Below are 26,137 nucleotides of genomic sequence, written 5' to 3' on the forward strand. Positions count from 1 at the left end.
CGTTAATAGCAGGACTCTCTCGCGAATGGAATTTGATGACTAGTGCAGACTTTTGGGTTTGCTAAAAGCTAGGCTAGCGACTTGATGAACTTGACTCGAATTGCCGAAGTTAATCGGACTTGTTGCTACATGCAGCGCGAGGCGTGCATCTGGGAAGCTCCGCTCCGATGGGAGACTTGGTTGCCGAAGTGAATCGGACTTTTACTCAGTGGGGAGATTTTGACTATGCGGTTGCGCGATAGTTTGTTTGACGTCGCGTGTGTTATTCTGTGCACTCAACCCCTTTATATAGAGAACACAACTTGTTCTTTCTTGCGAATCAAGTCTTGAAAACTTCCTAGTTGATTTAGATTCACCTTCCTTAATTAACTCCAATTCTATACCGCGACAGTCCCCTAAATCTATTACAATACGGCAGGTAATCTTGCTTTGTGATATACTTTCCCCAAATATCCGGTCCACGAGCCTAAGTAGTCTAGATAATACAGGAGTATTATTTTAGGCCCAAACATTACCCCCAGGCCTTGAAATTGAAAACCCCGCGAAATTGAAAAGGGCTAGAAGAAAACCCAAAACGGTTATCTTTTAAAAATAATCTAAAACGCTTTACGTTCCCACGTTACCAACTGACGCGCGCCTTCTCCTCAAACCACTACAACCTTTCGAGCTGAAGTACACGAGAAACACTTACTGTTTCAAAAACTCAAACCAGTTCCAATCGAACAAACGTGACTCTTCCCTGAACCCGTCAGTTTCGATTTCAGAAACCCCTTCAGTTCCTATATAAATCGCGTTCACGAACCCAACAGATCCATCCAACCCGATTGCTTTATCATCAGAAAATCCAGAAAGCCCTATTTTGAAATTCTTACTCTCTGACAACAATGGCCCCAAAACCCAACAAACGTGATGCCCAGGCAGGTGTAAGACCTCTTCGCGATTATCCAAACAACGAACCCACCAATCGCACCACCATCGGAGTGATTGACGACAACACTGTGTACTTGGGCCCATCTCTCGCCGGAATCCCAGAGTGCATCAACACCGACTACCACCACCACTCGCGAACTCCTCCGCTTGCTTTTAGGAACACACATGCCACCTTCATGGGATGGCAAGTGCACAGTCACCACAATACCCCTGTCGGAGCATGGCCCAAAGTTTCTGAAGCCATGCAGCTATGGTATGCAGGTTGCCGCCTGATCGATCGACATCTCCTTCAAACTGACTCAGGTTGGAGGCAACAGATGTGCCATCATGACTGCTGCTTGCTTCTGGAATTCCGCAAGTAATACCTTCGACCTTCAATTTGGTCAAATGGGTATATCTTTGCTAGACATATATGCTATCATAGGTCTTCCAGTTGGTACCAGGCCCTATAGAGATCAGGATTATTTTGATGCTGAGTGCCCGGTCACCGCCACTCGCGACGTTGGTATCTACCAATCGTATGGCTCCTGGGTTTCCAATTTTGATCGCAATCATACTGCCAATGCTAGAATTGCCTTCTTGGAATTTTGGTTAACCAAGTTCATGTTCTGCTCCAATTCTAAGAAGATGACTCGGCACCACCTGCAGCTCGCGACCCTTCTCTATAATGGCCACATTGTGGGTCTAGCGCAAATAGTTCTGGCACAACTCTACCGTATGCTGCGTGCGCTTACCATGGAACCCCTCAATTATCATAAGCTTTCAGGGCCTATGTGGATTCTAGACCTCTGGATCCAGGTTTACTTTGTGCAACTGCGAAACGAAAACGCAAGGGACTTCCGTCTAACAGAAGTATTGGGAAAAACATTTGTTAGTTTTGAGCCCAACTTCTCTCTTCGTTACGCAGCATGCTTCGAGTACTTCTACACCCTAGATGCCTCAGTTCTTGATTCCGCACAGCTGCTGCTAGACCGCACTCACCCTAATGCCATCTGAGGCGGCTTCTTAACCCTCAGACGCTATGATGGAGAGAGTCGGTATTTGTTTGAACATGTTGTATCAATGGCGGACTTACCCCGACATCCCTACAACGGAGTAGAACTCTATGCCCCCCATCTATTCGCGAGGCAGTTAGGAATGATTCAAATGGTTTCATTCCCTCCTATTGAGAGTCTGAACCTGTTTTCCTCATGGCGACGCCCCATGGTCCCCGTTATTGACACCAATCCTGGACACCAGCCCCCGTCTCAGTTGCAACCCACTCCCCTTCCTATACTAGCAAGTGGGAGTATCCTTCGCTGCTTTCGCGTCGACAAAGCTTATCCTCAATGGTGGGAGAGAATCAACTCTGGCCAGTGGGAGCAACGCTCGCGAGTCATTTTTCAATACATCTTCCAGACGGGGCTTAGGAGATATTTGCAGGAAGTCCCTGAGGTTCCTGGGGATGAGGAGTTGCTGCGAACAGTTATTCCAAATGCTGTCAGAATCGTTCATTCAAGGGAAAAATCCTAACGCCTCTTCGAACTACTATAGTTCTTGTTCCAACATTGATTAAAAACCACTAACTGGTTCATGTTGCAGGTTTTTAAGAACACAGCTAGTGCTTCCTCCTCCCAAGGCCGTAAACGAGGAAGAACAACCCCTAGCCTTGATAACGACGAGAACAATCCTGACGCCATAGACTTCAATCCTGTAAGTCCTCACCCCTATTTGATTCTCTTAAAAGGTGTTAAATGTTCACCACTAACCAATATCTGTGACCCTCAGCTGATTCAGAGGAGAAAAATAGCTGCCTCAAGTACCTCTGCCCCGCTCGCGATTGCTGCAACACCGCGGGCAACAACCAACCAGGTCAACCCTGAACCAGTGACTGGGACCAGCAACCCAGAGACAACCATCGAGATAAAAATAAAACCTTATTTGTTCCAACTGGCGATACATTTATAAACCACTTTGACTTATTCTTATTTGATTTGTAGGTTCGTGAGAACCCAACTTCAACACCTCTGTCTACCCCTTAAGCTGCAGCCCTCGCGATGGAAGACGTTGCTGTAAGTAGCCAAACACGTTGTTGCCCCCCCCCAAAGCAACACTTTATTGTTTTCTAAGATGTAGCTTCTTATACTTATATTGATTGTCTATGGATCAATGATATCCTTCATAATCTCTAACACAGGTTCATGTTGGCGCTCAATCACCTACCACAGAAGTCGCGACTGCTACCCCACCAACTGTGGTTGTGAACCAAGAAACCACTCAAGTCACTCCCCCCATTATGGTGGCAAGCACTCAGACCTTGGAGTCGCAAATGTCAATCGTCCCCACGGCGGTACTCTCCCACTCCTCTTTAATGTAAATTTTGGAGAATGAGGTAGGAGATGAAGAAGGTGTGACCAGCTCTCACCAAGAAGATGAAGATGTGGAGCATCCATTCGCGACTGCGGCCCTAGCGAGTCCTGATGTTACACCGCAACCTCTTCTAGTAAACGAAGCTCCTTATTCTCATTCTAATGAGGTAACACCCTTAACCACTTCCTGGTTTATACGTTTATGCTTTTCTTTGTAAACACTTAACTGTTTTATTACTTGTTCTTTACTCTCTGTAGGTTGTGACAATCGCAACTACTTCCAGCCTGCCAATTGTGCCCACTGCTGGAACCTCTGAACATAATCCCGTTGTTGATCCATCCGGGAACTATCCCAGTCCGTCTTTGGAAGACCTTCTGGATGATATACTAGGTCCGGCCATCCCCTTAATGTCTCTAGAGTCTCAAGAACTTGTCCAGGCCCGGGCACAACTTGCGGAACTATCCTCTGAAGACCTAACTGATCCAGTTCGTATGGCTAAGGTGAATGACGCCCTTCGCTACCTGAAGCTACACTCACCTGATCCCAGCCTAGTCGCGAATGCTGAACAGGCATTGAACACCATTCTGGGCCTCATGGCAGAATGCCACACCTTGAGGAACCAATCTCAGAGTCTGTCACAACACAATGCTGATGCCAGACAATTTATTACGCAAAGCCCTGCTCAACTTAGGACCAAGCTTCATCATGCCAAGACCAGCCGTGCGCAACAAATTAGTGCATTGCGGCAACAACTAGCGGAGCTTGAAGCTAGAGAGCTCAAGGCTGTGGAGGAAGAGATAAGAAGTATTGTACCCCAAATACAGGAGCGCAAAAGGCAACTGGCGGCGTCCGAGGCTGAAGAAAGGAGGCTCAACAATCTGATATGCGACAAAGCTAACGATACTGGCAAGCTTCTCCTAGATATTCGCCTTGTTGGGCATAAAATGTAACTTGAATATCAATGCCTTTTAATAGTAAGAATTGCAACTTATCTCTGTCTGCCTCTCCTACTCGCATCTCCTTGACTCATCCAAAACCCAACTACGGGCCCACGACCTGAGCCCAACTCAACTCATCGCCATGTAAGTTTGCATGCAAACCCTCGTAAACTGGAGCAATCAATACTGGAAAACGCAAAAACCGTTTCAGGTTGACCATTATTGTTGCAATTAATCCTGGGTGTGATCTCCAAATCCGTATCTCTAATCTCAACCCTTGAATCCACGTTTGTTCTGCTATAAAATGAAACCCTAAGGAAAGAACATACCACGCTTTCTTCCGCAGCCTCCAACCATGTCAATTCCATTTCCTCCGTCGAAACCCCTTAGGTTTCTTAAATTTCATCCCCCAGATTTGCAAACTCAATAGCAATTTGTGAGAGCCTTATTCTACCCTCAAATGTGAGGTGGGAGTCTTATTCCACCCTCACATCCTCCCTTCTTTGTAGTTCACCACCGGGGATCTGCCCTGCATTAAGGGTTGTTCCTAGTGAAGGATTACAAGTGAGAGAGGAAAAGGCAGTCCTTCCTGCGGCCTATTCATCGTTGTTTAGTCGCCGAGCATCGGGAAGCAGGCTGCCGAATCCAGGACCAGAGCCAATAGGTACATCATGCTCGTCACATACCTCTTTTGATACACGACGCCAACTGTTGTACCTCCCATGTGTAATATCCTCTAATCTCCCTTCTTTGAATGAACATCAGGCGAATGCTACAAACCAAGGCTCTGGATCCCTCATGCTACCACCAGTTTTCGAATTAGAACATATGTTTGGCACCAAGCTGGTTCCAATCGGTCCTCAACTGGTGCAGTTTAAGCTCAAGTTTTTCGCGGTGGTGGGATAAACATGAGGCATCGCGAAGACCTTTCCACCTAGCATAGATGGTATCAGAGCCTGTTAAAGCTCACCTGTAATAGTATAGATCTTGTATGAAGTTTCTGGCCACGAAGCCATATGAATAAAACACAATTTGTTTCATAAAAACACTTATACTGTTTTATTGATGCATAACCAAAGTTACAACCCATTCTGGACCACAAATATTGGTCCAATGTGTTACACAAAATGCCGGACCACGATTAAGAAACTCAATAGTTTCGAAAAAAATTTCGGGGGCTCGCGAACTCACCGATAGTAACGTTCGCGACCGAGCAAAAATGTCTTAATTCACGATTGCTCTGAGTATCCATGGTGTTGCCCCCCTGTTTACTTGGTTGAAAGAATGTCGTCCAAGAAAACACTAAGTCCAAACACCTGCTATGTCGTCCAAGAAGACACTAAGTCTGACCATTCGCTTGGGCATAATAAGGACTAGAATGCATAAACTTTATCCCATAGCCAGCTAGGAACTTCTGGGTTCTCTCAGCCACAAAACCTGCCCCCATGTCTGCAACCAAACACTCTGGAATGCCATACCTAGTGATAATATATTTGAAGATGAAGTCCGTGATCACCTCTGAAGACGTCGTCTTGACTGGTATGGCCTCGACCCACTTGGTGAAGAAATCTGTAGCCAGTAGAATGTGCTTGTGCTGTAAGGAAGAATTGGGATGAATCTCCCCAATAAAGTTTAAAGCCCAACCGCGACCCGGCCAAGGTTTAATGATTGGTTGCAAAGGAAGGTAGACGGTTCAGCTCTTCGTTCTCTGTTGTTGTTGGCATGCCAGTACCTTTGAGTTAGGTATAACTGTTGCTTTGTTTGACAATGATCGCGCTCACGTACTGTCTTCCTCTCAGATGATTGCTCCGCAATTGCTGATAAACTGCTGAAGTTCGAATGACCTATACACAACTGGAGTTGCTAGGTACATTTCACTCCACCTCAAGTAGATGGCCGATCTTACTTTTGACCGCTTGGGAAAAAGAAGAGCTTATATTGTGTCGTTAATAGCATGACTCTCTCGCGAATGGAATTTGCTGACTAGTGTAGACTTTTGGGTTTGCTAAAAGCTAGGCTAGCGACTCGATAGACTTGACTTGAATTGCCGAAGTTAATCGGACTTGTTGCTACATGCAGCGCGAGGGGTGCATCTGGGTAGCTCCGCTCCAATGGGAGACTTGGTTGCCGAAGTGAATCGGACTTTTACTCCGTGGGGAGATTTTGACTATGCGGTTGCGCGATAGTTTGTTTGACGTTGCGTGTGTTAATCTGTGCATTCAACCCCTTTATATAGAGAATACAACTTGTTCTTTCTTGCGAATCAAGTCTTGAGAACTTCCTAGTTGATTTAGATTCACATTCCTTAATCAACTCCGATTCTATACCGCGACAGTCCCCTAAATCTATTCCAATACGGCAGGTAATCTTGCTTTGTGATATATTTTCCCCAAATATCCGGTCCACGAGCCTAAGTAGTCTAGATAATACCGGAGTATTATTTTAGGCCCAAACATTGTTGATTATGTGTGTTTGTATATGTTGATTAACTTCAGTTAAATCTTTTATAGTAGCCCATCACCTGTTAAATTGGAGAAAGATGTCACACGGGATGATCACTCCACAAGCCCTTCAAATGTGCATGCACCCCAAAGCTAAGAAGAAGGCGAACAAAAAAGCTAGAGACATCTCAACTGTTGTCTCAAATGCAAAGAATTACATACCCAGATGAACACGATCTCAAACATAGACATCGGTTTTTAAAGGAGACCCAACTTGCTGAGCAACGCACTGATGATGCAGTCACACACTCACACTTGTTGTGGATCCATCAATGATCAATCTAACCTAGAAAAAATCGAGCACAAATTATTAAGAGGGAAGATCAAGACTATATATAGGTGACCATTTACAAATTACAAATACACAAGCCAATCAACAAGTTCCAATTACTGGAGTATGAAAAAGTAAATCACATCATCAACGATTTCCCTTTGCTTACAGCTCACATTTCAAAGGTGTTTGACCGAATCGTCCTAGAGGTCTTATGCACAACTAATTAAACATCTAATCAACTTGTAGCGACGCATGAATTCATCAGAAGAAGAATCATTGCACTGTATCATCATTGTTCATACATTTCAAATATTTTGGACTTTCATGGACCCTGTCTTTTGGTCATATGCTGAACTCCTTTTCCCTGAAATATATATATATATATATATATATATATATATATATATTCCTCATGTATTGCCCCGGTACACTAGTTCAAGCTTTCAATGAATATGAGTAATGGTTTTGAAGGTACATATATTGGCCTCCATAGAGGTGATGAAGAACCAAAAATGTGAATAACAAGTTGTGACAACAAAGGGGGAGCATTGAGAACGTTTCCTAGTCGGACTAGGAAACACTTAAGGCAAGGTTTTTACGATTTGGCCGAATCAAATATATATTGGATTATATTAGATTATATATGGGTAGAATAGATTATATTTGGAAAATTAGTTTCAAATATATTTATATTAAAGGGTGTATTTCGTATGCATTGTTTTTTCATTTTCTATATAAGGTTGTATTAGGAACGAATTTGGGGTTGATTACCTATTGTACTAGGGTTAAGGGATATTGCCGCATGGTATATAAGGCATAGAGAGGCAGTAGGTTGGGGGACTGCTATGACATACATGGACAAAAAAATATGAGGTGAAGGAAGAGAGAAGAATTTCACATCAAATAAGAACTTAGTGCTAGAAGATCTTAGTGACTCCATTGAAGACCTTAGTGGCAACATCGACAAACTTAGTGAAGTCGACGTGCGTGTGACTAAAACGTTCTTAGTGAGGTTGTATTGACACTTGAAGCAACGATCTTAGTGAGGTAGTTTCAATACTTGATTGTGACTATCAAGTAAGAAGTAGTTTACTTTTGAGAACTATATTATTATAGATTAAAGTGTAATCTTTGTAATATAAATTGTTCAATAAAAAAGTAAAATTCTTTTATATATTCCGCTGCTATTATTCGCTATCGTTGTATCTTGTATTTTCAAGTTTGTATAATTTTGTATGATAACTCTAATAGTATTTAACGAGAAGCACCACATAAAATATCTTAAAGTCAATTCAATTCAATTCAATAAACGGATTCATTAAACTCTGTGCTCTTAACATTTAAGTTTCTTGACTTATTCACTGCCTCTCTTAGCCAGCTCTGTTTTGTATTTTAACCCTTTAAAAGACTAGGGTGCTGTTGTTTGAGAGGATTTTGTTTGTAATTTTCATTTACCTTGTCGAAAAAACATTTAAATTTCTTGTCTTACCAACCATCTCCTTCATGGCTTCATATGCATTCTCGTCTGACTAGAAGAATGGTGAATTTTACTTTGAGATCTAATCTCTATCATTGTAAAGGGAGCACCTAAAAAATTAACCAAATTGTGAACTTTTGAATATATCCACTTATGTCTTTCATTGACAAATAAACTATTAGGGGTGTTATGGTTAAAATTAAATAAATAAATTAAAAATATTATTTTAAAAACCACCTACTTTTTCACGTAAATAATTATTCACTTTCTCACACCCATAAGGTACCGGTGGTTTCTAGTACATGAAGCGACCGAAGGACAAGTAATTCACTTGTGTTGTAATATTCCAACTTCCCCCCTCTATTAAAGGCACAGCATATCTTTTGGAGAGCTTGCTTGAATCGCCCTTGCTGTGCTGGTCTCTGACTGTATATCAAGAAGTGGTTTAGACTTTAGAGTCCTTTTCTGTCCTGTCTTGATTTAACATAGTAGGGTCTTAAGCTTGCTTTAGCTGCTGAGTCTAAAGTGGTTATTTTGGAGATTCACTCTACACAACTGCTTTCCCCAGTATGGCAGTATCATATGACCTAGTGACAAACTGACAATTAAAAGACAAGGAGTAGTTCCCTTATTATTATGAATGTAATAACATATAAATATCATGGGGAAATCGAGTCTGAGAAATTCCCATAAAAGAAAATAGTGATACTGATACAGATACAGAGAAATTGTCTCAATTTCGGGTCTCTGGTGCCATATTTCCCAGCTAAGTGCAATAGCCAACTAAACCTCGGAAGATGGTACATTATACAAGGAAGCATCACAGTCCATCGGTTTGTCAAGATCCACAAGCTCAAAAATGTCGTCCATAGTATACGAAGAACCATGCCAACTGGATAAATTGTATCCAACTTCAATTTTACCCAAGTTGCCCAAGTCTTCTAAATCTCTATAAAAATCACTTTTATTGGGATGATCTGTAGCATTCTCATTCCCAGAAGGGAGAATATCATCAAGCTCTTTAGTAGCATTTGCCGAATCAGTATTCTGAGCAGTGCCTATATTTCCTGAAGGAATCAGGTTATCAGGTTCCTGGAAACAATCAATAAGTGGTATTAGCATATGGCTGAAGTATTAATATACTTGCAGACTACAATGTGTACTGTGTAGACAGTGTAGTACATAAATGTACTTGAGAAAAGTTTGATTATAATATCGAAATTTTGTGTTCTACATACCCACTCTCGCACACACATTTAAAAAGGCTGTGGAAATCAATTACAGGTCATGAGATCTATCAAGAATTATTGCTTCGTGAAAATCTTCCAGCTGATATAAAGTGTATCCAGTAGTTAACAGATTAAGATAATTACTTAATGGAAAATGAAGAGAACAAGATCCTAGGCTCCTAGCAGCACAGAAAGATACTGCCTATTTAAATCCTCCATCTGTGACATTTGCTTGAAAAAAAAATCCCCTCTATCTATGGAATATAAATAAAATAGATAAGAAGGGAAGCACCAGAAATCCAAGAAAGAAGTATCAAACAGAAAAAAGGGAAGATGTTAGGCTGAGAAAAAGAAAAAATAGAAAGAAAGATAAACTAGAAATAAAGCCCGAAAATACTGTACTGGATAGGTCATAGGAGTATAAGGAAAAAGAAAAAATTTATCTTTCTGACAAAGTAACAAACTGGATGACAGATGCGATAAAGTAACTGTACACAATTTCTGTTCACCAATTTTCATTATATTCATTAAAATTTGACAAAACTATACCTATCACATGTCTGTGAACTATAACAGGAGCAATATTGCAATAAAAATCTATCTCAATTACATTACAGTATAAAATAGATAAAGAATCATCAGTCGAAAATGTTGAGGTAAAAGGGATAGAAAAGACCAAACATGTTGACCACATTTTGGAATTCAGTGTAATAGATACTCATTTTTCTTAGAAAAAAATTCATCCTACAATGCCTATTACCAATATTTTAACCTGCATTCATACAACTTAAAGGAAACTGAATAAGTCAAAACTGGATTCACATCTGATGGTCGACCATTGTACCAAGTGTAAGTGTGACTCAGCTTGAATAACAATTTGCACTTATGTTGCCATTAATTCAGGAAAGCGAAATACCTAAAACAAAAGGTAGAAGGAAGAGTGCAGTACATACCTTATTTTGGTCTTTGCCATTGATAAGGAAAGCACTTTCTTGGCCAAAGCAATCTAACATGGACAGAATATCACCATTGGCTGAAACACAGTGCTTCTCTTTTGTAACAGTATTACTGGAAACTGAGTGGTAAACATTGCAAGAAGGTGGTACAGCATCTGATACACAGGATTCAGATGAAGGACCTATGCCCACATCCTCAGGGATATCAGAGCTGGTAGCTTTGGAACTACCATATCCCCTAGGCGGAACAAAGTCTGGCTCAGGCCTATCTGCATGTGGGACAGAGTTTAAACAGATTTCAACCTCATCATCAGTCCAATCTTCCTCTTTAAAAGGCGCACCATATTGCGCACCATTTTTAGGCCCTGCACCTTCCTTTTGGAAAATTACGCATAAAACACATGATTCCTGCAGTATGAAAATAGCCAAGAAAGTTAATCAATATACACCTGAGCCGTCAACAGAAGTAACAGAGCTACAAGTATGAAACAAATCCTTTTTTTTTTCTGGTAAGATGATACTACAAAACTAGATACAAATGGCTTGTGGGCATTCAGAATTAAACAAATCAAAATCAAAAGCTGGTGGAGCTATTAACGGTGATACATCAAATTCGACTGTTTTACACAGTTACACACATTTATTATTCAGAATTTTCACACAGAGACACTGAAACTAACGAAACTCTAGTGAACTTAAAAAGAATAACAAAAAGAAAATTATCACTTACCTGAGGCACACCCATATCAGCAAGGCCCTTATCATCAAGCCTATACTCATGCAAAACCCAATCGGTCCGTTCTCCTCGTGGGGGTTTACCTCTGTGAAAAACCAAAGTCTTGATCCACCCGACCACTTCACCATTGTAATTAACAGGTCTGTCCTTTCCTGACATTTTCCAGTACCCAGCTTCAGTGGCACGATTCACTCTAGCCCCACTTGCGTATTTCATTCCTCTAGAACAAAAGAAGTACCATTTCAGGTCACCATATCGCCAACAAGATCTCTCTGCAAAATAAAAACAATAGGGTATGAAACAACACAAATCCAGTACATCTCCAAGAACCACTGCAGCATAATGCAAGTAATAGAAAGTAAAACGACGTTGTATACCTGGGAGATCCCAAGGAGCATACTTGTAAATGTCAACCTCGGCAATGACTTTAATCCGAACACTTTTCCCCATTACTTTCCTCTTCAAATAGTACTTCACAAGCTCAACATCAGTAGGCGAAAACCGAAAACCAGGCGGAAATGGCAATTTCCCCATCCCAAAAATCCAAAACCTACCCACCCCTCCCAAACCCGCTTCCTAAACACACCACTCTCCCCCAAAAAGCACAGAACTCCCAAAAAAAAAAAACACAAAACTCCCAAGCCTAGAAAACAGAAACAACACTCGGACACACACAAACACACTTCCCTCCTCTATCAAGTCCAATGTCGAAACAAAATCTCCAGAGAACACCACAGCCTCTTTCGATTCATTAAACAAAACCCTCTTATGATTGATAAGTGCTTCTCGTTGTTGAGATCAAAAGTCATGGGTGTGCAATGAAGAACCTGCTCTCCGAACATATTCACACATTCAAAACCAGAAAACCAAACCCAAAATAAACAACACCCAATCACAATAAATCACAGTCTCTCAAATTTCACAAACCTAATTATCATTAAAAAAAACACATATGCAACCCCAAAAACAAAACAAAAGAAGCGAACTTCACTTCAATCTGAATCGAGAGAAAACCCTTGATTACCTGAAGGAAGAAGAAGAAGCACCAGCAATGTTGGAGAAAATGCCGAGAAACTAGCCAAACTGTGAAACAAACAAGAATAAGCTCTGCCCTTCTGCGTTTCTCTCTACTGAACACGCCACTATTATTGGGCCGGGCGGGTCTTGGGTAAACAGCCCGAAAGAATAGACCCGGCCCAAAAGATGATGGTGTAGCGTGTTAAATACCCTAGGTGGTGGAAACAAAGAGGGTCTCGTTGCCAAAGCTTAAACATGCTCTTCCTCTTCTTCGCCCACCTCCTCCTTTGACTTCGCCCTTGCACTCATCTCGACTCTCCATCTCCAGCTCTCTTCAGGTTTTGCTCTCTCTCTCTCTCTCTCTCTTCGTTTTGTTTTGTTTTTCCGTTCGCGATTTATTTGATCTTAGGAGTCAAATCTCATCAGTCATAAAATTTGATCTTATTTAATTTTTATGTAAGGGATTGGGTGATCAATTATGATTCTTTGAGTCTTCGTTGCTTGGTTTCACGATTTCTATAGATGATTTTCTGTTCTTCTGTATATTATTCGTATCTGTAATTTAGGGTTGTTGCTTCTTTAGGTTTTTGAGATTTCGTATATGCATTTGCGGCACCGTTTGATTGTTTGCATATTAGAGGTGTGTTTTTGTGGTGCTGTGGTCTTATTGTGGTTGGTGAAATTTGGACAGGAACTCTATTTTGTCCACCCGATGTCTTTTGATCTGAACGAGGAACATTCGTCAGTTATTAGGGAGTTCCCTTTCATGAACCGAGGGAGGCTTTGGTTCTCGTGGAGATTACGTGACTGGACTTGACACAATTTCGTGTCCTTTTTCATTACGGTTGCTGTTTTGTAGATTGGTTTTCTCTTCTTCTTTTTTTGTTCGTCTCCGGGCTTTGGATAAGTTTTATTGTGTGGAAAGGCGGTATTCGTAAGGCGAGGGTTGGATTTGCGATTGGTTGTCTCACGTCTCGTGAGGGAGGGGGATTGTTCTGAAGTGCCGGGGAGTTTTCATTTGGATTCTGTGATGGGGAAATCATCTCTGCCTCCTGGGTTTCGGTTTAATCCAACGGATGTTGAGCTGGTGCAGTATTATCTGAAGAGGAAGATAATGGGAAAGAAAGTCCATGTTAAAGTTGTTGCTGAGGTGGATATTTACAAGTGGGAACCTTGGGATCTTCCAGGTGAATATTATGCAACTAGTTTTGATCTAACTTGTTGAGGCTATTTGCTTGTACATTTGCTTTGGATTATTTACCTACCTTTCTGTACTGTGTAGTATGTAGTGTCTTACTGTATGTCCTTTTCTTGCATTTTCAGACCAATCTGATTGGCGAAGTGGAGATCTGAAGTGGTACTTCTTTTGTCCTAGAGAGAAGAAATATGCAAGCGGAGCTAGAATGAAACGTGCCACTGACCGTGGTTACTGGAAGACCACGGGAAAGGATAGATCTGTTCTGTACAATAGCGAAGTTGTCGGATGGATAAAAACGTTGATTTTTCACACGGGTCGAGCTCCAAAAGGTGAGCGGACAGACTGGGTTTTACATGAGTATAGGCTTGAAGACAAGAACCTTGCTGATAAGGGTGTCCTTCAGGTAATTGATGGTCTTTGTTTTCATTACGTTTCCATGATTTTGGGTTTTTATTATTTTGTGTTTTCTCTTAATGGTTACTGTAATTACAAAAAAATTGTCTTGCTTATTATAATGATCACCTCTGCTCTTTTTGTGTTACAGGATTCTTATGTGCTCTGTATATTATTCCAAAAGGATGGGATTGGACCAAGAAGTAATAAACAATATGGTGCGCCCTTTAAAGAGGAGGACTGGACTGATGATGATGTTGAAACTGATGTAGTTCCACATGAAAACATGTCAGAGGCAAATGTTGTTCATGCAAACATGTATGAGACAGAGTCAGATCTTACTCATCCAATTATCACCGAGCCTGACATTGTTCAAGCAAACCTACCTGATCAAGTACTTGTTAATACAAATATCAATGACCCCCATCTTGTTTGTGAAAACATGCCTCATCCCTACCTTGTTTATCCAAACTTGCCTCAATCAGACCTTGGCTATGCAAACATGTCTGAGCCACACCTTGTCTCTCCCAGCAACTATAATACTTATATCACTCTCACCAATTCTCATGAGTCCTGTGTTTCTGATATCTGGCCGTTGTCTAGCAATGTTATCCGGTCTGTTTCCAGTAGTTATGTTACAACAGAGAAGCCTCATGTGCCACCTGATGATGATTTGATATTGATGCTTAATTACTTAACAGAAGACGAAACTTTCTCCATTGGTGACATTGGCAGAAATCAGGTTTGTAATTTACTCTTTTCTTACATTTGATTGAAAAGTATGAGATACTTTTAGTTTATTATGTGAAGTTGGTTGCTTGCGTTTGTGATTAATAAGAATTGTTATGGTGCTGAACCTAAAGATTGTGGAGGGACCGAATGTCTTCTATTTCCTCTAAAACTTATCATTTATAATAAGATTGAATCATCACCTGTACGGCTGTACCCCATTCAGAGATGTTTACTTATTTAATATTTATTTGATTAGCAGTGCATCTGAAATTAGAACTTTTGTTGCGGGCAATATCTGATGATTTCATGTGTTTTACACTTTACAGGAGCAGGATGATCTTATTTATTCTGAAGATGCTGATCCGATTGCTGATCTCGAAAGACGAGTTGATACTTCTAATGGTCTGGGAGGTTTGAGCGAAGACAGATATGATATTCCCAATGGAGCCATTTCTGGAGCTCCAGGTGAGAATGAGCCATATATGGAGCTATTTGATCTTGACAAACCTTTGGATGGCGATAATTCTCTGTTCCCGATGATCAGCCCGCCTCGTACTTTTCATGGAGAGACACAGAATGAAGACTCATTCTTTTCATGGAGAGATGACATATGAAGACTTTGTTAAATAATGTGAACTTTTGAACAATCATTGCTCCAGCATCTAGTTCCTTGATATCCGACTTTGCATGACATTATATTCTGTATTAAAATAAATACTTTTGTTAGTTTGATTTGTGTTCTATAATTTGTGTTTTATAATTTTAGATATATTAAAAAGAAGCATCTGCTTGGTACCATGTACCAACTAGTGAAGACCAAATAAGTTGTGCTCAACATGCCTCAAAATAGGAATCTAGATTTATTTCACTTCTGATCATTTGTTTAAGTTGTGATGTACCATTAATTTTGCCCTGGAAACTATTTACAATCAACTTGAAGATATCAGACTGAAATATTTAGGTGATTCATGTGCCTCAGGGTACTCATACATTATACAACAGAGGTGCTTACATGTTAGAGGGAGTTGGTCTCAAATCTCAAATGTCCCTTTCCAAATAATCCAGCAGCAACAGAAAATTCAAGTTTCTGAATATCTGCTTAAATGTAACTTGTAAGCAACTTACCTTGAATTTTTCGGGTATCTTTGTAGGGATTTGAAAAGGCCATTTTCAAATGTTCTTGGCATCAGTAGTGTGATGAGGCAACACTAGAGATTAGGTAACACACGCACCGAGCCCCTCACCGATACTCCATGTACTGTAGGATGGCCTCTAATTTTTTTTTATCAAACTGTTTTTTTATTTTATTTCTTATTTTCTTCTAATTTTTCTCAGTAAAAATTAAATACATCTCTCTCTCCCAATTAGAGCATTAGTTCATAATTGATACAGGATTACAGGGTGAGCATTGATGTGTAGTTTGACACAACAAATTGGAATAACTCCAACTTGAGGTCTCATAATTCTGCTCAAATTTGGAATCGTGAGGACTCACTCCCTGTTTTCAATTCCAAAAGCTAGATAAGAGTTGCACAATGACGAAAACTAGTTCCTCGCAGAGAAATGTTTTACTATGCCAAGGGATGACTACTACTGTGAATCTCACAGAAAGCAGTCTCAAATGGAAAGTTCTGTATCTCAGGATAATAACCGAGTCTCAAAATAAACAAATTACCAAAAAATGGTCTAAAACTAAGAGTTTTTTAGTTTAATTAAAGCATAAGTCATAGCAGTTTACGCAATCGAGTTGGACAACCTAAATATGAAGAGGGGCATTACATATTTACATTACAATAGATGATACTCATGATAGGCAACAAATGTAATGAAGCACTTGACTTGTGTGCTGACAGAAGGGGAGTGATCGATATGGAGTTAGAGCACAAAGCAACCACCCTATTTGCCCCAAGAAAGATGATCTTTCGAATCGCTTACATATTGGAAATCGAACAGGAGACGACCCGGCCAGGGGTTTGACAGAGAATGGGGAATAGGAAAATTCGAAGGTGAAGACAAGAATAGAAAAGTAATCCATGAATAAGAAGCATACTCTTCGACCTCCGAGATAGGCACAGCTATATGAAATTGAAGAGAAGCCAAGATCAGGCAACTTGATCGTATCTACAGGTTTAATCGAATCCGGGTTCCCTTCGTCGGAGAGCATCATGCTGGAGACCCGTATAAGGCTAAGATCATAATCATAATAAAGCATGAGCGTCTCTTTCTCTATATCCTGATCCTCCAAGTCTAAAACTTACACCTTGTTGTAGTTGCCGGGGAAAGCACAAACACGGTCGGAGCAGAGTGGTCGGAGTATAGTCCATTGACTGTTAGGGTGAGCCACGTCAAAGCAGAATATCTTGACGTCCGGCGTTATTACCGTCTGCATGATCGGAATAGTGACAAAGATCTTGGTGCCCAACACGTAAGATGTTGATAATTCAAGGGAAAAATAAGGCAGAATGTGAAGGCTAGGGAGAGGAGCCCATTGTGGGTCGTCTTCGGGGTCGAGTAATACCTCAAAATTCGGATCTCCATTGAATGGACCAGAAGGAGCATATAGCTTACCGTTGATCTCCGGCAGCCAAGGATGAAGGTTACAATCTTCCAGTACCGGAAACACCCCTGGGATGAAGCTAGGCTCGGGATAGTTAGTGTCCAAAACATAGGTCGATTTCGAGAGATTTTTCTTTAAGCACACGGATCTCATAAACCGGCCGCCGGCGAAAACAATTCGAGAGCCAAAGACACCAAAACTCATTTGGGCGGGAACCTCAACGTCGTGTAGAAAATCTACTTGGCGAAGTAACTTGGAAGAAAGAATGGGTTCCGGTTCATCAGAAAACCTGTACAAGTCGCTCAATCCGATTGTCTGAACACGATATCCAAGTTTACATTTACTTGAGTGAGATCTCATAAGTACATATACAGCCGTTTCTCTTGCTTTTTCCAGCCTCTTCTTCCGGGCCAACCTTTGTTTTCCCGTCCCCGTCGTTCCAAAACCCTAAACCCTATTGTGTGCGTTGATATAAAAACAAAATTAAGAAATATGTTAGTTGGGCCAATTGGACAGGATACACGTTCGGGTCATGGGCCCATGTCGGGTTTCGGGTCCAACCGGAGCTCGCCCTAGTCTTATTTAAACGCCATGAGTTGGAACTCTTCCGCCTCCATATTCTTCAGTTCATATTTCTTTCATTGTTTGTTTGTTTGTGTTTTTTCATCGATGATTGTTGGTATGAAATTGTGAATTGATATGTATAAACTATAGAGAGAGGATGATGATAAGCGATGTGCAAACGCAGTACCATCTTTGGTTTCGATGAGCGGCACTTCCACACGAGATTTCTGACTCTCTATCTCTTGTTTCTTTCATGTCGTCTTGATCTCAACAGCGTGTTATTGTTATCTTTTCTGGGTCATTGCTTGCTTTACGTTTTGCATTTCAGTTTTTGTATTTCATACCGTATGCTTAATTTGTTCTTTCCAGTTTTCTGTTTTAACCAAGATCTTGATTTTTTTCCGTTTGGTTCAAATGTTATTGCTCTGACATACAAAGCAAAATTGTGCATGTTTTGAATCTAACTACTACTTATGGGCAAAGGTAAACACCTCTATCAATATAGGATAGCGGCTAAAACTGAACCTGAACTCTCTCCCTCTCTCTCTCTCTCTCTCTGACATGATTTTGGAATCCCAGCTGTTTCATGTACTCAGAAAATGGGGTTTCGGTTTTTGGTCAAATTACTGCGACTTTGGCCAAATCAGATTGGAAACTTGAACTGGTGGGCATTGGTGACTCGGGTTCTCTAAACCAGCTTGTTTGGAGTCAGAATGCCGAATGCGATGGATTGTTAAATCTCGAAACTTTAGACGCTAAAAAGGAATATTAGTTGGTTCAACTTACAACCTAAATTGTAATTCTTTCTCTTGCAACTTGCTTTAATCTTGAGGATGACTAAACTTTTGACACTGGGATGAGCTAGGTTGTTGAATGCTCTTCCAAATTTTGATGCAGATCAGATGACTGCATGCTTTTCGATGATCCCTTTAAAGGCTCAACTGAACGAACTGAAGTCACTGTGTTATTTGCTTCCAGAAAACATAGATGCATTGGGAGACTTGTTCTGATGATGAGTTTGGGTTTCCTTTATTAAGGTTGAGCTTCCTTCCACTGAGATGTCATCGAAATTTTTAGTATGGATCATAAGGTGTTTCAGGCCTTTTGAGCTCCTAATCGAAATAATGCATGCTGCAGCATTTCAAAACCCTGGTCATCCGAGAACTAATACAGAGGCCAGGCTAACGAGTTTAGAGATTTACATCACTGCTGTGTCTGCTCCAATCAGACGCCACAAGAAGAGTACTGAACAAGTAACAACAATTCAAACAGACGCCCTCAGAACTTCCTGTAATCGTCACGGTGAGAAGGCTTACGCTTGTTACTATTTGAAGACTCCATAAGATCGAGAGTAAAATCATCAAATCTATTTGTTTAGCGTCTCTACCAGATCATTCGCAGATGTTGAGCTCTTTGCCAGGTTAATAAATTATTCACATTTTGACAAGCACACATACATATTTTAAGTAATTCCTCAGTGTTTAAGAATACAGAATCACGAAGTAAGAAACAGAAGGCTCTCCTGAGTGTATTAAGCATGTAGGACTCTCTCTTTCTAAAATCTTGTTTTAGCCATGAATATCAGCTATAAATTCAACTGTGGAGTACGAGAGAATAAGTATTTCGTTACATTATTGCGAATTTCAGTCTTATTCACTCCTTATAGTCATAAACAGCCAAGTTAAACTGGCCCGGACTTCTCCTCATCGATTGTTCTGGCTTCGTTTCATTCTGCACATCATGCAATAATCTGATACAAACTTCAAGAAACGTATTGCAGACTTTATCTGTCTTCCGATCTCAACAGCTTGGCTTTGATGAAGAATGATGATTGCTCGATTACTCGACATCAATATTTAACCATGAACACATCATTAGTAGTATAAAGCAAGAGGGTATCGTTCACAAACCGGGGATCCAGCCAGGGCTTAGGATCACAACACTTAACACGAATTCATAAAGATATAAATGGTTTGATATAGGTTTCGGATTGAGTTATAAAAACAGTAAATAAAACCAAAGCTAATATATACATGTGATCAACCAACCAACACATAAACAATCACCAAACAAATCATGTAAGAACAAAGCCATCGAATTCCCTTCTCATTCATGTTCATGCCATAGGTATCAAGATTCCACACTAAGTTCGATCATGCATCAAGTTCCTACTTGGTTCCTAATACATGGATACATTCGAGCTTAACTACTTGTCTTGCTACGAAATTTAACATACCAATTCATCATGCAATTACATATCACATAGAGAAATCAACATGTTTAAGCACCTATCCAATGCCGAACTTAGAATCAAAAATCGGTGAAAAACTAAAGAAGAATTAATCCACTACTTGTATCATAATCGTTACTAACTTTGAATGATTAACATATGCAACATCAACTACTTGTCTTAATCACACATGCAATATAACAACACATCGAAATTTGATTAAGAACATGAAACAATAACTCACGGCATCAAAACATAGATCATTGAAATAGAAATTGAAATCTTTAATTCTTACACAATTCGAAAGAACAACTATCTCATAGACAAGATTGAATTGAACTTTAACAAAACAAAAACAGAAATCATCCAAGAACAAGAAAACATAAAACCGAAATAAGACATGAAGATCATAGAGTTACACTTTGAAATATTCCTACGGGGTTTATTCCAAGCAAACGAAGATCCTAGGCTACTTGCTTCGAATCCAAAGGGTGGAAAAGGATGAATTTCGGTTTTAGAATTTCGGTTTTAGAATTTCTTGGAGGATGGAAGAATGTTTCGGCAGAGCTATGGCTTGTGTTTTTTGTGTAAGGCTGATGATGCATATATGGGGAGGCCGAGCCTCTATATATAGGAGTCTAGGAAGCCATCTTGCCGTCCCATAAGGAGATAGAAACCAATTGGGAAACTGAAATCCTCTTTGTTATGGATTTTGATTCATGTACTCCATATCCAACTTGATGTAGGAAACCAAGTCCAATAGGGAGATCACAATAAGGGTTGCACGGCATCATCTCTTGGTCCAACTAGGGGTAGCTAGGCCGGCCTCCTCTTCTCCTTCTTCAACTCGAACATGATTTCCTTGTTCAACTAGGAATGCATCTCGACAACTCTTCTTCCTTTCCAAATATGATTTGCCTTTCCTAAAAGAAATCGTCGATTAAGGAATATGAAAGAATGAAAATAGGAAAGTAGAATCATAGTCGAGTAAGGAATCCTAGCTCAATAAGGATTTCTAACACTTAGCACAATTTCATCATCAATTCATTCAAAATTCGAAATAGCTCTCCTTAGAACATAGAAATGACAATTATGAAACTAAAACAACTAAATAAGAAGTAACAAAGCATAAGAATAGGGCATATAAACATTAAGAACGTCACACTTTGTGCTCCTATCAAAGAAGCCCCCTGCTGCAGCCGCTGGTGTTCACTTTCCTAATTTTCTAACTTCTCTATCAGGTTTTATAGTAAGATTGGGGCTGCACTTTCTCCTAAATTTTTCTGTAATTTTTTTTGTCTCGCACCTGGTGCCCTTTACTTTTGGTTTGAACGTGCGCATAAGTTGTTCCTCTAGTGGCATTGGATATGCAGTGGAGAAATTATAACTGATCATGATTTGGATGACACAAATCTATATGTTATATAAAGGAGTTGCATCTGATCTTGCTTTGTATTGGTATTAGTAGAACTCCTCACAGTGAAAAAGGATATGACTGGAAGTGTGATGTTCAAGTTCTTTCTCTGAGTCCAAATAGTGCTGGCAGATCAACATGCAAGAAGTATCCTTCAAACCTGTAAACTAAGTTTCATATGAGATCTGTAGAGCCCTCTCGTCCATTTAAAGGTCGGTGGATAGTGACTAGAAAGGCTATCAGACCTGCAATGCAATGTTTCAACATCTAGGGTGACTGAGATAAACATGGTGTATATTCCCAAAGAAGAAGAAGAAGAAGAAGAAGATAAGCATCCCATATATTAGTTAGGTGTTAAAAACCAGCAGGTAAATAAATTTGAAAATACCAAACATAAAGCTCTTTCGATGGTGAGTAACATGATTTTGAACTGTACAAATGACTAAATGAAAGTGTGCAGAGTGCCACATCAAAAAGAACACAAAACCCTAAACCAATTGCAGAAATAGTTTGGGTAGTACCAGTAGCAATGTACAATATACGCCAAACAAATTCTTTGTAGGAAGGAAAAAAGAGGACAGGCCAAAAAAACAAAAACAGGTAAAAAGGTATGTAAACAAATAAATTCAAAGAGATCACTAAAGTTCCTAAAAAAATTGCCATACTAAAAAGTACATATAATGTTCTTAACTTAAAAATCTGGTCTACATTTTTACAATTGGTGATCAATGGTCACCCAAGTTCAGTGATCAGTCTTTTGCTTATACTAGCTGGCAAAGTCTTACAACTTCAAGCTACTTCAATCCTAGCAGCCCCTCATTAGAAGTATTGAGGATTTTTAATTTAACTATTTATGGAAAGTGGTATGAAGTGAATAGAGCCTAAATTCATCGTTACCAGCAATGTTATAAAAAAACAAAACACAAAAATTTATTATTTTATGACAAATGGAGCAGTGTCCATTCATTTACAATAGAGCAGAATAACAATGCATTCTTTTCAACTACCAAAATATAGCCACAAAGCACGATTGAAATCCTAAAAAAAAAAATCTAGTATAGAATGAAGTACTTATGCAGCCTGGTCAGCTTCGATTTTACAATTACACTTACACCTATATCCAGAGTATATATCTCATAAACATCTGTTTTCTCCAGAAGCAAATAAGGCGGTGTCCGGGAACAAATAAAGATGAAATCACAAATATATAATAAAACCAATTGGAGTAAATCAAAATATTCACATATATAGAAAAGGAAAAGAAAATTTTAAAAATGCCTAAATATCATTTATGAATATGTCAAGAACTCTATCGACTATTTCATAAACGACATGGTAGCTAAATTGAACTTCAAGGTTTTTCTAGAATGTCAAGGTTTTTTTTTACTTCAAGGTATAAAGAACACTATCTGTCAATTGAAATCTTATATACACATTATTATATATGATAGATGCATAATGAGACAGTTCCATGAAGTGAGTTAATCAAGGGATTTATAAGTCAGCAACCATTTCAATAAGTCAGTACCTTGAAAATGTGCACATGTTGGCACTAAAACCTTTAATGTTTCCCTCAATAGACTTCACCTAACTCAATCCTTAATCTTGAGCCACAACTAAAGCAATTGCACATATATTCAAGTTTTTAGTATATCCTATCAGGATTGGACTCTAATAGACCTGGAATATATTATGCTACGACTTCATAGTTTCATCCAGTCCAAGTGTAAATTAATCCTCAAATACCTTATCTAAATCCATGCACTGTGAGTTAGATATCACAAAAGTATCACCAATCCAGAAATTGCGGTAAAACAATAAAACATTTACAATAATTAACAAAAGAATGATTGGTTAACCTCAACTAACCGATAACCGATCGTGAAGCTGATGACGACATCACACCCAAGCCTTTTAAGTTTTATGAACGGAAGAGATGGAAGAAGAGAGCAGCTAATAATTATATCTCTTTATGATTTGATTAATTGCTCAGGTTATTAATTTCCAACTTAAGAAGGGTCTGATCTAGAAGTCTCCATACTTAATTTCAAGAGTCTTCTTGTGCTTTTAACTATTACTTTATTAGGCTTTTTATGTTTCAGTTTCTGAAATTTAAGAGTCCTAATGAGTACTTAAGGCTACCTGGTGTCAGTTATAAACATTAGTATAAGTAATGTAAGTGCCGATAGGCTGAGACATGCTATGTTGAATAAGAATATCAGTGTTTACTAAATTTTACTGTGATAGGATTAAGGTGAAAAACCTGGGAGAGATTCCCAAATTATAGTGTTTTGGGTGTGAAGCCCAGACTAGGTTGTGAAGCCTGGGAGTGGATCCTAAAATCAGTGTGTGTTAACTATACAGTTCTTAGAGCTTGTGATCTAGGTTCCTAAGCAGCTACTGTGTTGCGTCAGCTTTGGTATCAGAGCTGGACAAGCTCTAATATTGCTAGCTCCAGCCTATAGAAATCTCATTCAGCCATGGATGCTGAAACTGTGGCTAAAACCGTGGCTAAAACCTTGGAAGCCGTACTCGCTCAACTTGGACAGATTGAGACAAGAATGCAAGACCATGCAGAAGCCTTTGACCGGTGTTTGGCAGAACTTGAAGCCTCCATTCTCAATGAAGAAGAGAGTGTAGGTGGAGGACTGAGACTGCAGCCTAGAAGGATTGCTCGCAGGCAGCAGCCCCTCCAGAATATTAATGGGCAAGATGGATATGATCCTGAAGAGAAAGCTTTGAGGTCTATTAAAGTTGAAGCTCCAAACTTTGATGGCCAACTGAATGCAAAGATATGTTTGGATTGGATTTCAGACATGGATCATTATTTTGACTGGTATGAATTGTCAGAAGCTCGAAAGGTGCTTTGCAAGATGAAGTTGGTGGGAAAAGCGAGGGAATGGTGGGCTGGTTTGGAAAGGCAACTTGCAAGGACAGGTGAAGAACCTGTTATAGAATGAGATGAGATGAAAGAAAGGCTGAAGGAAAAGTATGTTCCTTTGGCTTACCAACGACATTTGCTGGACCAGTGGCAATCTCTTCGTCAAGGGAGCATGCCAATTGTGGAGTATATCGATAAGTTCGAAGAATTTATGGTGAGATGTAACATAACTGAAGATCCATATGTAACCCTTGCTCGTTTCAGAACCGGCCTTCGTCCAGAACTTCAAAGGGAGTTGATTCCTCATGAGGTATATTCGTTGGAGCGAGCCTATTAGATTGTGCTGGAATTGGAGCGTTATTTGAAAAGTACCACAGCCCCTGTGCAAAGACAGTTTGACCAACGGAATCTTGAATTTTGTCCTAGCGCTTCCGGCACTAAATCATCTCCATATTCTAGTGGTTCTAATGCTACCAATTCCCTAGTGAAAACTGAGAGGGGAAAGGGAGTACAATCTAGCAATCGGGGAGAAGGACTCACACGGTGATATAAGTGTCAAGGTTATGACCATTATACTGGTCAATGCTCAACTAAAGAGCAATTACGAAGTCTATTTGCTGCTAGCACAAAAGGAGAGGCTGATGTTCAAGTATACCTAGAGGAAGAAGTTTATGACCTTGAAATCCCAACTAATGATGATCTAGAGGAAAATGTTCAACCGAAAACGGCTGTGGTGAGATGCACCTTGACTCAACCTAAGGAAGCTGAAGATTGGCAGACAATGACCATTTTTCACACTTATGTTAAAAGGGGAGACATAAGTTATAAGGTCATCATTGATAATTGATAAAGTGATATGGGGTTCACATCCAAAACCAATTGGCAATGGATGGAATAGCCCAAACCCTTATAAACCCACATGCTAGGTTCCAATTCCCAATGTGGGATTTATATTCTCATCACGCCCCCGCACGTGTGGCGAATTTTCAAGCCATACACGTGGACAACATTTTGGGTGACGTAGAGTCTGTGTGGCCATTTGGGCTTCACACGTGGACGTGGGTAACCCGCTCTGATACCATGATAAAGTGATCTGGGGTTCACATCCAAAACCAATTGGCAATGGATGGAATGGCCCAAACCCTTATAGACCCATAGGCTAGGTTCCAATTCCCAATGTGGGATTTATATTCTCAACAATAATGAGAGCTGCATCAATGTGGTTTCTCCTCAGACCGTTTCTAAATTGGGTTTGACCCCTGCTGATCATCATCAACCCTACCGTGTAGCATGGATTAATAAGTCTTCCATTCATGTATAGCAGCGATGTCAGGTACCCATTTAATTTTCATCCTACAAGGATATTGTGTGGTACGATGTGGTGCCAATGGTTGTGGGACATATTCTTTTAGGCAGACCATGGTTGTATGACCTTGATGTTACTACGGTGGTCCGTGCCAATACATGCTCTTTTATTCATAAAGGAAAACATATCAAACTGAATCCAATTCAGCCCAGACTTATATCTCAACTGATACCAAGCAAGGAGCAGTCAAAACCCATTAACATCATCAGTGTCAGAGATTTCGTGAAGGAGACAACAAGAAATTATGTAATTTTTGTATTGTTTGCAAAAGAATCTCACCCTTTGAGTAGTTTGGAGCTGCCCCAGGGTGTTAAGTCAGTCCTAGAACAGGTCAGCGATGTGTTCCCTGAGGATCTTCCCAATGAACTTCCTCCTCTCCAAGATATTCAACATGC

At 40.0% G+C, this 26,137-nt stretch overlaps 2 protein-coding genes across 2 annotated transcripts; one reads left to right on the top strand and one right to left on the bottom strand.

Moving 5' to 3' along the window:
* Nucleotides 1–9,078: 9,078 nt before the first annotated feature.
* LOC126784783 (NAC domain-containing protein 82-like) lies at nt 9,079–12,006 on the bottom strand. The gene is made up of 4 exons (XM_050510290.1): nt 11,768–12,006; nt 11,385–11,662; nt 10,652–11,062; nt 9,079–9,561 (listed from the first exon to the last, which is right to left on the bottom strand). The coding sequence occupies exons 1-4, from the start codon at nt 11,922–11,924 to the stop codon at nt 9,253–9,255; spliced, it is 1,155 nt and encodes a 384-aa protein (XP_050366247.1). The 5' UTR covers nt 11,925–12,006; the 3' UTR covers nt 9,079–9,252.
* Nucleotides 12,007–12,649: 643 nt separating this feature from the next.
* LOC126784778 (NAC domain-containing protein 82-like) lies at nt 12,650–15,528 on the top strand. The gene is made up of 5 exons (XM_050510283.1): nt 12,650–12,745; nt 13,099–13,594; nt 13,731–14,008; nt 14,150–14,740; nt 15,057–15,528. Exons 2-5 carry the CDS (start codon nt 13,438–13,440, stop codon nt 15,342–15,344), a joined length of 1,314 nt encoding a protein of 437 aa, XP_050366240.1. The 5' UTR covers nt 12,650–12,745; nt 13,099–13,437; the 3' UTR covers nt 15,345–15,528.
* The last annotated feature ends 10,609 nt before the right edge of the window (nt 15,529–26,137 follow it).

Source organism: Argentina anserina, chromosome 2, assembly GCF_933775445.1.
Source record: "Argentina anserina chromosome 2, drPotAnse1.1, whole genome shotgun sequence".
NCBI lineage: Eukaryota > Viridiplantae > Streptophyta > Magnoliopsida > Rosales > Rosaceae > Argentina > Argentina anserina.

What these genes read in the sequence shown, in the direction of transcription:
- LOC126784783 (XM_050510290.1), bottom strand. Translation starts at nt 11,924, where the DNA reads ATGGGGAAATTGCCATTTCCGCCTGGTTTTCGGTTTTCGCCTACTGAT. An exon ending in CTGATATGGGTGTGCCTCAG is followed by an intron (nt 11,063 to 11,384) that starts GTAAGTGATAAT and finishes TTCATACTGCAG; the next exon opens with GAATCATGTGTTTTATGCGT. An exon ending in ATGGCAAAGACCAAAATAAG is followed by an intron (nt 9,562 to 10,651) that starts GTATGTACTGCA and finishes GATTGTTTCCAG; the next exon opens with GAACCTGATAACCTGATTCC.
- LOC126784778 (XM_050510283.1), top strand. Translation starts at nt 13,438, where the DNA reads ATGGGGAAATCATCTCTGCCTCCTGGGTTTCGGTTTAATCCAACGGAT. An exon ending in GGAACCTTGGGATCTTCCAG is followed by an intron (nt 13,595 to 13,730) that starts GTGAATATTATG and finishes TTGCATTTTCAG; the next exon opens with ACCAATCTGATTGGCGAAGT. An exon ending in CTGATAAGGGTGTCCTTCAG is followed by an intron (nt 14,009 to 14,149) that starts GTAATTGATGGT and finishes TTTGTGTTACAG; the next exon opens with GATTCTTATGTGCTCTGTAT.